Below are 15,167 nucleotides of genomic sequence, written 5' to 3'. Positions count from 1 at the left end.
ACACTTCATCAGAACTGCATTTTGTGGGTGTTGCTTGGATTTCCAGCAGCTGTTGATTTTCCCTTGTTTGTGAATGGATTCATGAAAGGCAGGTCTTGTTTGGCAAACCTACTGAGAATATAATGAATGCAGTGGATAGGTGGATATTTTATGCTTCGATTTCCAGAAGGTGTTAAAATGTTGCTGCATAAAATCTTATACCATATGGATGAATGGAGTTGGGGGTAATGTATTAACGTGGATAGAGGATTGGTTAACCAATAGAAGGCAGAGAGTACGGATAAATGGGTGTATTTTTGGATGGTAAATTAGTGGCAAACAGTGTGTCACAGTGATCAGTGCTGGGCTCCAAATTACTCATGATATATATTAGTGATTTAGACCAAGTGTAACATATCTTAGTATGATGATGATGATGATGATGATGATACTAAATTGAGTGGAAAAGCAAACTGAACAGTGGATGTGAAGAATCTACAGAGAGATGCAGTTAGGTTGAGTGAGTATGAAGATGGAGTACAATGTTGGTACAAGTGGGGATATCCACATTATAAGGAAAAATAAAAGATTATTACTTAAGTGGTGAAAGATTGCAGCATGTTGTTGTGGAGAGGGTCCTGGGAACACTTGTGCATGAAACATGCTTTCAGGTAGGGAAGGTCAATAAAGTGCACAGACTGAAGGGTTGAGCTCCAAAACAGCAGTGTTGTCATGAAACATAGAAACATAGAAAATAGGTGCAGGAGTAGGCCATTCGAGGCAGCACCACCATTCAGTATGATCATGGCTAATCATCCAACTTGGAACCCTGTACCTGCTTTCTCTCCATACCCCCTGATCCCTTTAGCCACAAGGGCTACATCTAACTTCCTCTTAAGTATAGCCAATGAACTGGCCTCAACTGTTTCCTGTGGCAGAGAATTCCACGGATTCACCAGTCTCTGTGTGAAGTTTTTCCTCATTTCGGTCCTAAAAGGCTTCCCCTTTATCCTTAAACTGTGACCCCTCGTTCTGGACTTCCCCAACATTGGAAACAATCTTCCTGCATCTAGCCTGTCCAATCCCTTTAGAATTTTATACGTTTCAATAAGATCGCCCCTCAATCTTCTAAATTTCAGTGAGTATAAGCCTAGTCGATCCAGTCTTTCTTCATATGAAAGTCCTGCCATCCCAGGAATCAATCTGGTGAATCTTCTCTGTACTCCCTCTATGGCAAAAATGTCTATCCTCAGATTAGGGGACCAAAACTGCACACAATATTCTAGGTGCAGCCTTGTACAACTGCAGTAGAACCTCCCTGCTCCTGTACTCAAATCCTTTTGCTATGAATACCAACATACCATTTGCCTTTTTCGCCACCTGCTATACCTGCATGTCCACCTTTAATGACTGGTGTGCAATGACACCCAGGTCTTGTTGCATCTCCCCTTTTCCTAATCGGCCACCGTTCAGATAATAATCTGCTTTCCTGTTCTTGCAATCAAAGTGGATAACCTCACATTTATCTACATTAAGTTGCATCTGCCATGAATTTGCCCACTCACCTAACCTATCCAAGTCACCCTGCATCCTCTTAGCATCCTCCTCACAGCTAACACTGCCACCCTGAAATCAGCATCACAGCCATACTGACAATACCAATTGCCTGTTCAGCATTGTTTCGGTCAATGGTACCTGTACTTAGTGCAAGTCTTCCATTAGTTTAATGATTGTGACTGTGATATGTACAGGCATCAGACATCACATTATCTCTCACATGCCACTGGTTATGATGAAGCAATGTCAGTTTTGACTTAATTTTCTTTTTAAACTTGCCCTTGGGATGAAATGAGCTATTTCATTAAATTAACCACAATGTATTTAAGGTATGGAATGAGTCAGATTGTGTGGATATATAAGACTTTATTTATTCATGTTACAGTGTGTGGGTATAACTGGCAAGGCTTGCATTTAATGGTCGCCCTTAATTGCCCATGAGAAAGTGATTTTGAAGTGCCTTTCTGAATAGCTGCAGCCTAGCTGGAATTTACTCCAGCAATCTGGTTTAGTTGGAGCTTCCTAGACCAGGCAGTGACACCGAAAGAAAGGAGACATACTTGCTAATCAAAATGTTGTGTGACTGGGTGGGAATCTCCAATGTGCTGGCTGTTATTGTTCTTTTGCAATGATAGAGGTTGAACATTTTGGCTTTCTGCAGCTTCTGAATGCGTCATGGTACCATGGGGTGAAGGAGATGGAAGGGACCAGGTCAGATAATTATAAAGCATCCAGCACATTCTCTGTGTATCTCAAACCATGGAAGTGGCCACACGTCAATAGGATGGATAAGAAGTCATATGGCATTCCTGCTTTTATTAGTTGATACATTTAGTCCAAGAGTCAGGAATTTGGGTTGTCTGATTAGGCTGAATCTGAAGTATTGCATTCAATTCTCATCACTCCATTGTTTGTGGAGGCTATGGAGAGGGTTCCAAAGAGGTTTACCAAGGTACTTTGTTATGCTATAAGGAGAAGCTGGACAAACTTTAATTGTTTTCTTTAGGGTAGTGATAGCTGGAGAGAGACCTGTAAGGATTTTATAAGATTGAGAGGCATAATGTTGAGGCTTTATAAAACATTGGTGAAATCTCACTTGGAGTACTGCAGGCAGTTTTGGGCTCCTTATCTAAGAAAGGATGTGCTGACATTGGTGAGGGTTCAAAGGAGGTTCACAAAACTGATTCTGGGATTGAAAGGCTTGTCATATGAAGAATGTGTGATGGCTCTAGGCCTGCACTCACTGGAATTCAGAAGAATGAAGGGTGAACTCATTGAAGCCTATAAAATGTTGAAAGGCCTTGATAGAGTGGATATCGCAGCATATTTCCTATGCTGGAGGAGTCTAAGGCGAGAAGACACAATCACAGAATACAGGGGCATTCTTTTAGAATGGAGATGAGGTGGAATTTCTTTAACCAAAGAGTGGTGAATCTATGGAAATTGTTGCCACATGTAGCCGTGGAGGCCAAGTCATTGAGTATATTTAAGGCAGAGGTTGATTAGTCAGGGCATGAAATAATACAGGGAGAAGGCAGGAAAGTGAGGCTGAGAGGGAAAATCGATCAGCCTTGATGAAATGGTGGAGCAGGCTCATGGGCTAAATGGCCAAATTCTGCTCCTACATTGTATGGTCATATGGTCTTATGATAGGCTAGATCATCAGAAACTTATTCCAAGAGTTGAAATGTCTTCCATTAGAAGCCATGCATTTCAGAAGAACAAAGGAAAGTTCAAAGGAGATGTGAGGGGCAATGGTTTTTTTTTTGCACAGACTCATGGGGTGCCTGGAATGCAGTGCTGATGGCAGAGGTAGTTACAATAGAGGCATTGAAGAGGGTCTTGGACACAAAAAAATTGACAGTGAGTGGAGGGATAAGAACTATGTGCAGGTAGAAAGAGGCAAGTGTCACTAGCTTAATGAGTGGTACAACATCACTTCAGCCAATGATGTTAAGGGCCTGTTACTGTGCAGTACTGTTGTAGGTTGTATGTTCTGAGTACACCTGCAGATAATACAAAACTTCTCTAAGAGCTACCTAAGGAAGCATCAGAGTCTTTGGTTTAACAAGCAGTCTGAGAGATGGCATAAACCAGCTCTGTAATCCTTCCATAGTACTTTACCAACAAGTTGGCTTAAATTTTTTGTGCTAGAGTCTTTGGCGGGTATCTTGACCTGATGATCTCTGAGTTAGACTTGAGAGTTATCAAGTGAGTTACAACTGACTCATTGTTTGATTAAGTCGGTGGAGGTGGCTGACATTCAAATTGGCTGTTTGATTTGGATAGTGTTAAGTTCCTTAACTTTAGTTGGAGCAGTTTTCATCAGGTAATTGGAGTGTATTTCTTCACATGGCTGATGAGTTTTGCAGATGGTAATAAGACTTAGTGGAGCCAGAAGATATATCACCTGCTGCAATGTGCCAAGCCACTGGTCTGCTATTGTGCCACAGTACTACACTGACTTGTTAGCTTAGCATTTGGTGAATGGTGAACAGTTCCCACACACCATCCAGGATATTGACAGTGTAGTATTTGACAAAGGTGATATGGTTGAATGTCTGGATCCAGACTCTGATTTGTCTGGAAATGAATGATCCTTCTGGAGCCTGGACTAAGCATCACTAAGTGGGGTATTGTAGATTATTGCACTGCCACTGGTTTCTCTTATTGCTTTGATGACTGAGAGAAGACTAATGATACACCATGTTGGACTTTCTTTGGGTGGACAGACCTTGGCGATTTTCTACTGTTAGGCAGGCTATTGTTCTCAGGTCCTGATGAAGGGTCTCGGCCCGAAACGTCGACAGTGCTTCTCCTAGTTTCTTCCAGTTCAGTGATCCTGCCTGGCCTGCTGTGTTCCACCAGCATTTTGTGTGCGTTGTTTGAATTTCCAGCATCTGCAGATTTCCTCGTTTGTGTTCTCTGGTCACATTGGCTTTTGCTGTTGCTAATTTGGAACATCACTTTTGATTACTGCAGCTGGGTTATTGATTTCCTTGTTCAACTGAAACGTAAGCCCTCTAATAGCAGATATTGTCGTGCTGGTAGCGAACCATTTACTTATACAACAGAGGCAAATATAATTGGCCAGAAACTGCCTTTTGGATCTGAAGCTGAAATGGACATGTATTCAGTAATCCTAGGTTCAAGTGCCTGGCCTCTCTAGTTCTTAAGGCTGAGGAAATTCATAGTATTTCTACCTATTATTTGATTGTTTTTCTGACAACATTGAATGTGACAGCATTGCTAAGCTCTGAACTCAACCTCTGGAAGAGGCATCATGTTCTTAGAGTTGTCCAGAAACAGAACAATTTCATCTTCAATAATTGACAAGGATGGAAATGGGACCCACGTTTTCATCACCTTAACCTTGTGAACACAGCTTGATACTGCTTAGTAAGCATGCAATATTATGCTGAAGCTTCTGAGGTACTCATGGATAGATCGGATCAAGAGCAAAGTAGAAACAAACTATCAAATACAGAAGACTAAAGAGCCATTCAAAAGGAGAAGCTATGACTGAAATAGGTAAGAATTAATTTGCCTTTCTACTTGAAATATGTGGGTGAAAAAGCAAGTTGCATAGCCATCCTCTAACATGAAAGATTAACAGGATACTAAATCAATAATTGTTGGTGCTGTTATGATGTGAAGGAAGTACTGTCATCAAAGAGTTCTGTACTGAAATAGTTCAGAATGACAGGGGGAAACAATTCTATTAAAAGATGGCTGTGTAGGCCTGGTCAAGAATTTATTTTTCTAAACAATACCATACTGTAAAGAAAGTTGTTGACTGAAGATTGTACTATGCCATACTCTTATTTACATTTTCTTTTATGGAAGATCTTGCAAATCACAATCTCCAGATTTTTGACAAAGAGTGTAAATTACCCCCAACTTGAGCCAGGTACCCCATTCTTCATTACACTCCCTTTCTCTCCTTGCACTCATGGAAGTTATTTTCTTAGAGATTCTCAGTTCCTTACTCAGTAAACAAAAGACAATGATTTTATAATGCTTTTACTATAATCACTACTTGGAGATCTGTGTATTCTTTCTTGAATAATTATAAATGCTCCTTGAAACACACTTCACTGGGAAATATATGTATTAGATTTTCAAAACTACACTTTCAGTATAATTAGCATCTGCTACCCTTTTTAACAATGTGGGTGTGTCATTTAGTAAACTGGTATCAATCAACTTGAAGTCTGAACATTAGAGGGCCAATCTGAGGCTCTCATTTCAGGGAAGAGGCAGGAAAAGGAGAGTTGCCAAGTGTTATCCCATTTAAATCTTTCCCAGTTGAAGGAACATTGCAGAGTTTCAGCTGGGCCTGGTGCTAAAGGGAAGAGGAACAAATTGATTTGATGTTAGTTTGCTGATACTCCACCACAGATCTGCACAGACTTCCATGTCTGATGTTTAGACATGGGGACCCTGGTGCATATGGGGACTTTGCTGCTCTTTGCCATAACATTCATACAATTAAGACTGGTAAAAAATCAGGAGATTGGTTCAGATGCCGGTAAGTTATGTCCTGGCTGGTGCTTTTGTAGTTTTATTGACATGAGATTTTCCTTTTGTTCAGTATGTTATTTGAAGTAGACTGCCTGACTTGGAATCTGTTTTGATGAGAAAGTTTAGCAGATGTGTGTTGTTTTGCTAAATCATTAGATAATACAAAGCTCCATACCACTGCAAATCACACTGTTATAAAATATGAGAATCAGTAAAACAAAACCGCTTCTGGCAGCATTTTGAGATCCCTGTTCAATGCAAAGCAAGTCTTTTTCTGACAAAACAAAGTTGATCTTGCAAGGAAATGAGAGTTGTGGAACAGCGGCAAAGTCACTTGGTTAAAATCCAAGAATTTGTTTTAAGTAAAGTTCTTATCAAATCTTTACTCCGGTGAGCATCAAAAGTTCACAGCCTTCAAGGCGGGGCCCTCAGCAACTCATTGCTAATTTTTTTTCTTGCCCTCTGTAATACAGATGCCCCCTGAGTTGCAAAGGGACAGATGAGGAGGCAGATAGCTTGTTTGCCACGTTGTATAAATGAACATATGCATTAGCTTTTGTTTTATGTTACACTGACAGCATCTGATCTAGCCCAGACGCTTATGTTTAGATCTTGAAATTCCAGCATTATGTCATCTATTACGGATTTGAGAAGAACTAAACTACTTCTTCATAAATGTTGTACATTTTCCTCATAGTGAACAGTTAGGAGAATTATTTTAATCTTCAAAAAAAGTGAATTAGCGAACTAATTAGGATTTTGTTGTTTTCTTTGCTAACTTGGCTGTTGCAACTTAATTTTTTATGAGTTAACGCAAGTTCTTTAATGAAGTGGTTTTAATGCATTATTATGTTAATTTCTAAGAGTTGTGTCTGTGCAACATATTAACAGCAAGAACAAACAGAAGGGGTCATTGAAAAGATGGTCATATGTTTCTTGTTTGCCAATCATATCGCATGTAAATTTGCTGATTTATAAGTGATAGCTGTGAGTAGTTATTCCAAGGGTTGTGAAGTACTAAAGCAGTTTTGAATCTGAAAGTTACAGTCTGGTGTTTGATTAACTCTTCCAAGGGTTTGTGACTGGAATATATTGTTAGCTACGCTTTTCACTTCGATCACCACATCATTGTTTTACATATTGACTAAAAACATATCATGAGCACTTAAAGTTTGAATGCTTCCTAACAGTACAGGCAAGCCTTAAACTACTTGAAGTTCAGTTGGTATGTCCCTGAGGGAAGAGATTATACCATGATCCCAAAATCTGTTTTCTATTCTTTTTCCACAAACCAAAGTCCATGAAATAAATTGTCTGATTAATTTATTCCACTGTGTTATATAGCCGCAGGGAAATAGATTACAGATCACGTCATTGCAGAGTATGTTTGCCAAGTAAATTCCACATCAAACATGAGGTTGTTCTGAAGATTTTGCTTGATTTTACTGGAGAAATTAATAATCCAAGGTTTTAAAAATGTCAAATATCACAGAACAGGGAGGAAATAGAACTAAAGGCCTAAACTGCTGGGGTGGACAGGTCTCTGTTTTCAAAATCAGTTCTTCACATCAGATTCATTTAACAGTGCCAAAGTGAAACACTTAAAGGTACACTTGATATTTTGGAAAGATTTTCTTTACCCCACTTTTTTATTTAGCAGGGTGTATGCAAAATAGTGAATTTAAACTGCTATTTTTTTTCTTTGTATCTTCTGGCTGATCTCTCATGGTTAGTTTCTTTGAAGGAGAGAGTCTGCAATCCTAAACTGTTCAAGTGACCCTCTTGTAGACCTCAGGCGATCTAAATGCCCACCCTAGTGGATCTATTCTTGTTTCCAAGATTCATTTCTGAGCAGTTGTCTAAAATGCAGTGAGTTGATAATGCTGAATGTTTTCCAGATGCGAAGGGAGAAAGCTTTCCTGATTGGTTATGACTTAACGGTATCATAAATTCACCAGATGCTTTTCAATGTCTTTGTTTTCAATGAACTGAAACTATAATAATATAAGAAACATGCTATTTATATTTATTGACCAGATTACCAAAAAGCAGATTTTCTGCAGTTGAATTTAGCTGCTGTTGGGTGTGACTTGGGAGTGGGAGAACGATCTTATGATTTCATAATTTTATGGAGCTGAATGTAGACCCCTGGTGGTTGGATTTAAGGTGTGTACTGCATAAAGTTTGGATGTACATTGAGTACTCACGATGATGATGATTAGGAACCTTTGCAAACCAAGTGGTATAATTTTAAGACGCCAGGCATATACATTCCATCTATTTAAGGTTATCTGTATTTTCTCCTCAAAACTGAAGTAAACTGATAACATGGGAGATTGTGCAGTATCTTTTTGTGCAACTCAAATTTAGGATTTACATTTCACTTGCTTTGCTATCTGAAGATATGATTGTTCAGTGATAATGCTTCCGTGTCTTTTTACAAAATTATGGTTTTGCAAAGCAGTACAGATAATTGGGGAAGATGAAAATGGTGTCACTCAGGAAGGAGCAGAAATTGTCATACATGTACTTTTAGAAACCAATCCAGTGTTTAATGAAAATGGGACATGACATCACTTAACACTAAATATGAATTAAAAACATGAAATCCCAGAAAGCAACACACACAAAATGCTTAAGGAACTCAGCAGTTCACGTTTTGGGATGACACTCTTCAGGACTGGAAAGGAAGAGGGAAGATGCCAAAACAAAAAGGTGGGCTGAAGGTAAAGAGGATAGCTAGGAGGTGATGGGTAAAGTCAGGTGGGGAGGGAAGGTAAAAGGCTGGAGAGGAAGGGATCTGATAGGAGAGGAGAGTGGACCATAGGAGAAAGGGAAGGAGGAGGAGACCTAGGGGAGGATGATCGGCTGGTGAGAAGAGGTAAGAGACTAGAGTGGGGAATGGGACGGGGGAGGGAATTTTTTTTACTGCAAAGAGAAATCGATGTTCATGCCTTCAGGTTGGAGGCTACCCAGATGGAATATAAGGTGTTACTCCTCCACCCTGAGGGTGGCCTCATCATGGCATCAGAGGAGGCCATGGACTGACATGTCAGAATGGGAATCCGTTTGGTCACCAGGAAGTTCTACTGTTGGCAAATGGAGTGGAGGTGTTCAATGAAGCAGTTCCTCAATTTGCGATGGGTAGAGGAGGCCCATTGGGAGCACTGGACACAATAGACAGCGCCAGCAAATTCGCAGGTGAAGTGTTGCGTCATGTGGAAGGATTGTTTAAGGACCTGAATGGAGGTGAGGGAGGAGGAGAATGGGCAGGTGTCACATTTCTTGCACGGATATGTGCTGGGTGGTAGGTTAGTGGGGAAGGACGAATGGAAAAATGATCACAGGGAGAGTGATCCTACAGAAAGTGGAGTGGGGGGAGATAAAGATATGCTGGGTGGTATGATCCCTTTGGAGAAAGCAGAAGTCGCAGAGTGATGCATTGGATGCGGAGGCTCATGGGATGGTACATAAGGACAAGGGGAACGCTATCGCTGTTAAGGCAGCGGGAAGATGGTGTGAGCGCAGATGTTGGGGAAGTGAAGAGATGCGGGTGAGGGCTGCATCAATGGTGAAGGGAAGGTAACACCTTTTTTTGAAGGAGGAGGGCATTCCTGATGTCCTTAAAAGAAAAGCTGCATCCTGGGAACAGATGCGGTAGAAATGAAAGAACTGGGAAAAGGGAATAACATTTTTATAGGATTCGGGTTGGGAAGGGGAATAATCAAAATAACCATGGAAATTGGTAGGTCTATAAAAGATGTCAGTTGATAGCTTGCCTCCAGAGATGACGACCAGAGAGATTGAGAAAGGGGAGGTATGTGTCAGAAATGAACCAAGTGAATTTAAGGGCAGGTTGGAAGTTAGAGGCAAAGTTAATAAAATTGACAAGCTCAGCATGAGTGCATGAAGCAGCACCCATGCAGTTGTCAATGTAGTGGATGAAGAGCTGGGGAGCATTACTGGGCAATGCTTGGAACGTGGACTGTTCTACAAAGTTTTTAAGTTGCTGATGAAAAGGCAGGGATGGGTGGGGCCCACATAGGTGTCCATGGCTACAGCTTAAGTCTGTAAAGTGTTGGGGGAACCAAAGGAAACCTAGTTGAAGGTGAGGACCATTTCTGCCAGAAGGATGGTGGTGGTGTTAGAGGGGAACTGGTTACTTGTTATATTGAGAAAGAAGCAGAGAACTTTAAGGTTTTCTTGATAGGGGATAGAATTGTATAGGGAATGGACATCTATAGAGAAAATGAGGCAGTTGAGGCCAGGGAATTGAAAGCTAGAGAGGAGATTGAGAGCGTTAGAAGTGTTGCGGGAAGGGTCTGAGCCAAGGGGGATAGAATGGGATTCGAGGTATGAGGACACTAGTTTAATGGGGCAGGAGCAGGCAAAGTCAATGGGTCTACTTGGACAGTCAAGTTTTTGGATCTTGGGGTAGGACGTAGAAGTGGGAAATGAAGTACAAGGGATTTATGTGCTCGTTGGCAGTGGAATGGGAGTTCTTCAGAGTTGATGACATCAGTGATGGTGGTGGAGACAGTTTACTGGTGGTTTGAGTGAGGTCCTCTTCAAGTGTTGGGTATGAGGAAAGTTCTGAGAGTTGCTGCCTGGCCTTAGCATGGCAGAGGTCAGTCCACTCCATTACAACAGCACCCCCCTTGACAATAATAGTAAGATTGGGATTGGGGTGGAGAGAGTGGATGGTAATGCGTTCAGCGGGGTTAAGGTTTGAGTAGGGGAGAAGAGTGCTGAAGTTGAGTGGGTTGATACCTCGTTGGCCATTCAAGATGGGAAGATCCAGAGCAGGGAGAGAATCAGAGTGGGCCTCCATGAAGAGAAGGAGGTTTAGAGACTAGGAAAGGATCATTGGTGCAGGGTGTAGAATTCCTTCCAAAGACGTAGGCTTGGGACATAGACGACAGGAAAAAAGCTTGGTGTTGTGACGAGCATGGAACTCAGAGTTGTGGGCAAAAAGGGACAAAGGTATAGCTCTTGCTGAGTGCAGAACATTCCGCCTGAGAAAGGGGAGTGAGAGAGGGAATGGCGAAGATAGGGCAAGGATTGGAGGGGGCGAAGAGAGTTTGTGGCGGTGCAAGAGAGGGAAGAGTTGGGGTGTTCAGGGAAGGGAGGGTGGGAGGGCAATAGAGGAGCTAAGAGGTGATGGTGGAGCCTGTGAGACAAGGGTTTGGAGGGTCTCTTGTGCTCCACCCAAAAAAAAGCTATGAAGACTAAGTTTAATCAGGAGGGGCTTGTCTGGAAGCATACTGGGAGAATTGCATAATGAGATTAATGTTGGAATACTGTGAGGGATTCAGAGAAACAGCACTGGATTTTTTCAGGACAATCAAAATTTGATCACTGCTGAACTCTTTTATAGATAAAGCATTGGACTTTGATCAAGGTACTGGCAGATGACTTTTAACTGGAATGAAAAATAAATGAGGGTGAGCAGTTTTGACTAGGTCAGATATTTGGTCCATTCAGATGTCATCTTGAGGTAGGGAAGGCTCACTTCTGAGAAGAACACAAAAACGTAAATGTGCACTTTAATAGATGAATAAATCAAAACCATCTGGGGAACTGAATGAGGATTACTGTGATTGTATTGGCAAGTGGGTATTTTTTTTTCTTCCCAGATGCCTGACCATTTCCCTCTTTGGAAGTAAGAAAGACTGGCCGAGGGCCCTGAGCCCAGTTTCGATTAGTGGGTGGCAAGGCTACAGAGTATGTGAAGCAGTGTCATTTTTTTGCAGGCTTGCTACAGGTTTACCAGAGGTGTTTGTATGTGGGGAGGGGGGAAATGTTCTTAACTTTTTGCAGCCAAAGATTTTTATTACAGCCAAAGGTGTCTCATGAGAAGATGAATATTTATTTCAGTTTCCTGGCATAAAGCTCTTCCAGGGGCTGACTTGTGCTCAACTAACAAACCTGTTGAGGAGAGTGGCAACTGGGGAAAAGAATCTAAGAAGTACTTTGCTATTACTGTATGTTTAGTTAAGATTCAGCGTGCAGTGAAGGTAAAAAACCTTGCGCCTTCCCTGCCCTGGATGTCTGTCATTACAAAGAACCTCCAATACTTTCCTTACTCATTTCTGTTTCTCTGTTCCTCATTTCTGCAAACATCTGTATTTGCCTGATTCCCATCCGCCAGCCTTTGTCACTGGTTTGAGAAAGTGGCAAACTTGGCTTTGTTCTTAATTGACACCAGCAATTTAAGTGGCTTGAGTATTCGATCCATTTGGTTAGTTTACATTAAATATAATTCTAAAACTCCTTTGTTGCAAATTCAACTTTTATTCTACTGAGCATTTATCAGCGGGGACATCTGTCCATTTATGTGTGAACTATGGTGTGCTCACTAGTCTGGCACCATCTTCAGAACAAGAAACAAATAATGCTTTTACACAGCCTTGTACCTGATAGAGTACTGCTTGTTACACGTTCTCTCCATCTCTTCTCTGCCACTATTGTGATTTCCTCTCTTCCCTCCTCCATCTGCTTATCATCCCTCCTCATCTGATCCACCTTTTGCTTGCCAGCTCTTGAACCACCTCTTTCTACTGGTTACATCCCATCTAACTTTGTCCAAATGAATGGTCTCCACCCTAAATGTCCACTGCCCAGAATCAGAATCAAGTTTATTTTCATTGACATACAATACGTTGTCAAATTTGTCTTGTGGTTGCAGTACAGTGCAATTCATTAAAATTAGTGTTACAATAAATCATTATCATCATTATGTGTCATGTTGTATGATGTAGGCGATTATGATTGGATGACCATGATTGTTGGCACATTTTTCTATAGAAGTGGTTTGTCATTGCTGCCTTCTGGGCAGTGTCTTTCCCAGTACTCTTCAGATATTGTCTGCCTCGCGTCGGTGGTCACGTAACCAACTCTTGTCCAGGCACCAGCTGCTCATACGACTATCCACCACCTGTTGCTATGGTTTCACATGCACCTTGCCTAAGGGAGACTGAAAGGGTAGTGGACGGAAGGAGTGCCTTCTACCTCCTTTGGTAGAGACGTATTGCTACCCTTACAATAAGTAAATACTGCAAAAGATGAATCGTGTGGTTGTGCTCATGGACCATATAGAAAACTGATGGTGGAGAGAAAGAAGCTGATCTTAAACTGTTGAGAGGGGATCTTTAAGCTCCTTTCCAGTATTAGCAATGAGAAGAGGGCATGTTCCAGATGGACAGTGTCCTTAATGATGGGTGCTACCCTCTTGAGGTATCTCCTTTTGAAGATGCCCTCAATGGTGGGGAGGATTGGGCCTCTCGAGCCTATTTCCCTCCATGGATACCATCTAATCTTGAGGAGTATGTATTTTGCTTCAGATTTTAGCATTACTGTTTCTTTTGTCTCTGGTTTGTTCCAATTTCCACTTTCCAGATTGCAATGAATATCTAATTAATTCAATTCAACCTACTTTCAATCCTGTCAAACAATTGACACAGAAACTGGAACGAGTAAGAATTTTTTTTTTCATATTATGATACAGATTATTGTTTTTGCAAAAAGCAAATAAGTACTTGTTTGCATGGCATTTCTTTGAGGGCTGAAGGACATGAATAGATTTTAAATATATTTACGATTCTGTTAGAACAACAGACAAAGGAGTTCTGTAAATGGTCCTTGTATGTTTGCTGCTGATATTAGGAAGAGTGAATAGCAGTTTACAGTTGGGAGGAAAAGGGCAAGATTTCTCTGTAGGCCACTCAGCCCATCAAGTCTGTTCTGCCTTTCCATCATGGCTGATCCGAGATCCCACTCAACCCCATACCTCTGCCTTCTCACCAAAGGAACTATCAGGGAACTATCAACTTCCACCTTAAATGCGCTTGGCCTCCATCACGGTCTATAGCAAAGCATTCCACGGATTTCCTACTCTCTGGCTAAAAAAATCATTCTTTCCTCTGTTGTAAAAGATTTGCCCCTCAAATCAGAAAGGCGGCGTCCATTGTTAAAGACCTCCAGCACCCAGGGCATGCCCTTTCCTCACTGTTACATCAGGTAGGAGATACAGAAGCCTGAAGGCACACACTCAGCAATTCAGGAACAGCTTCTTCCCCTCTGCCATCCGATTCCTAAATGGACATTGAAGCTTTGGACGCTACCTCACCTTTAATATTCTGTATTTTTGTTTTTGCACATTTAAAAAAATCTGTTCAATATACGTAATTGATTTGCTTGTTCATTTATGTTTTATTTTATTTATTTTTCTCTCTCTGCTAGATTATGTATTGTATTGAGCTGCTGCTGCTAAATTAACAAATTTCATGTCACATGCTGGTGATAATAAACCTGATTCTGAAATTTGAGGCTGTGTCCTCTAGTTCTGGATACCCTGCCATAGGAAACATCCTCTCCACATCCACCCTATCTCGTCCTTTCAACATTCAATAGGTTTCAATGAAATCACCCCACATTCTTCTAATATGCAATGAGTATAGGTCAAAGCTGCCAACTGCTCCTCGTATGTTAACCCCTTCCTTCCCGGAATCATCCTTGTGAACCTTTGCTGGGTTCTCTCCCAGCACGTCCTGGGAGAAACACATCCTTTCTGAGATATGCGGGCTAACACTGCAGTCAGTACTCCAACTGTGGCCAGACCAGTGTCTTATAAAGCCTCAGTATTATCTCCTTGCTTTTATATTCTATTCCCCTTGAAATAAATATCAACATTGCATTTGCCTTTATCACAGATTCAACCTGCAAATTAATCTTCTGGATATCTTCCACGAGGACTGTTTTCCTTTCCACCTTTGTTTGTATTTCCTCTCCATTTAGATAAGTCTGTGCTATTATTCATTTTGCAAAAATGCATTATCTTATTTTCCAACACTATTCCAACTGCCATTTTTTGTCCATTCTTCCAATTTGTCTAAGTCCTGCTGCAAATGCATTGCTTCCTCAGCACTACCTACCCCTCCACCTACCTTTGTATCATCTGCGAACTTTGTCATAAGCAGTCAATTCCATTATCCAAATCATTGACAAACAATGTGAAAAGTAACAGTACCAATATTGACTCCTGAGGAACACCACTAGTCACTGGCAGCCAACCAAAAAAGGCCCCCCTTATTCCCAGTCACTGCTTC

General features: G+C 41.2%; 1 protein-coding gene across 1 annotated transcript in view; it reads left to right on the top strand.

Moving 5' to 3' along the window:
* The first annotated feature begins 5,830 nt into the window (after nt 1–5,830).
* The window catches only part of LOC132392663 (collagen alpha-2(V) chain-like), a 255,184-nt gene continuing 245,847 nt past the window's right edge, over nt 5,831–15,167 (top strand). Inside the window, exon 1 of the mRNA XM_059966857.1 lies at nt 5,831–6,067. Coding sequence (XP_059822840.1) covers nt 5,971–6,067 — 97 coding nt within the window. The 5' untranslated portion in view covers nt 5,831–5,970. The remainder of the gene's footprint in view (nt 6,068–15,167) is intronic.

This window comes from Hypanus sabinus, chromosome 4, assembly GCF_030144855.1.
Source record: "Hypanus sabinus isolate sHypSab1 chromosome 4, sHypSab1.hap1, whole genome shotgun sequence".
NCBI classification, from domain to species: Eukaryota; Metazoa; Chordata; class Chondrichthyes; order Myliobatiformes; family Dasyatidae; genus Hypanus; species Hypanus sabinus.
This window is presented reverse-complemented; position numbering and strand designations above follow the sequence as displayed.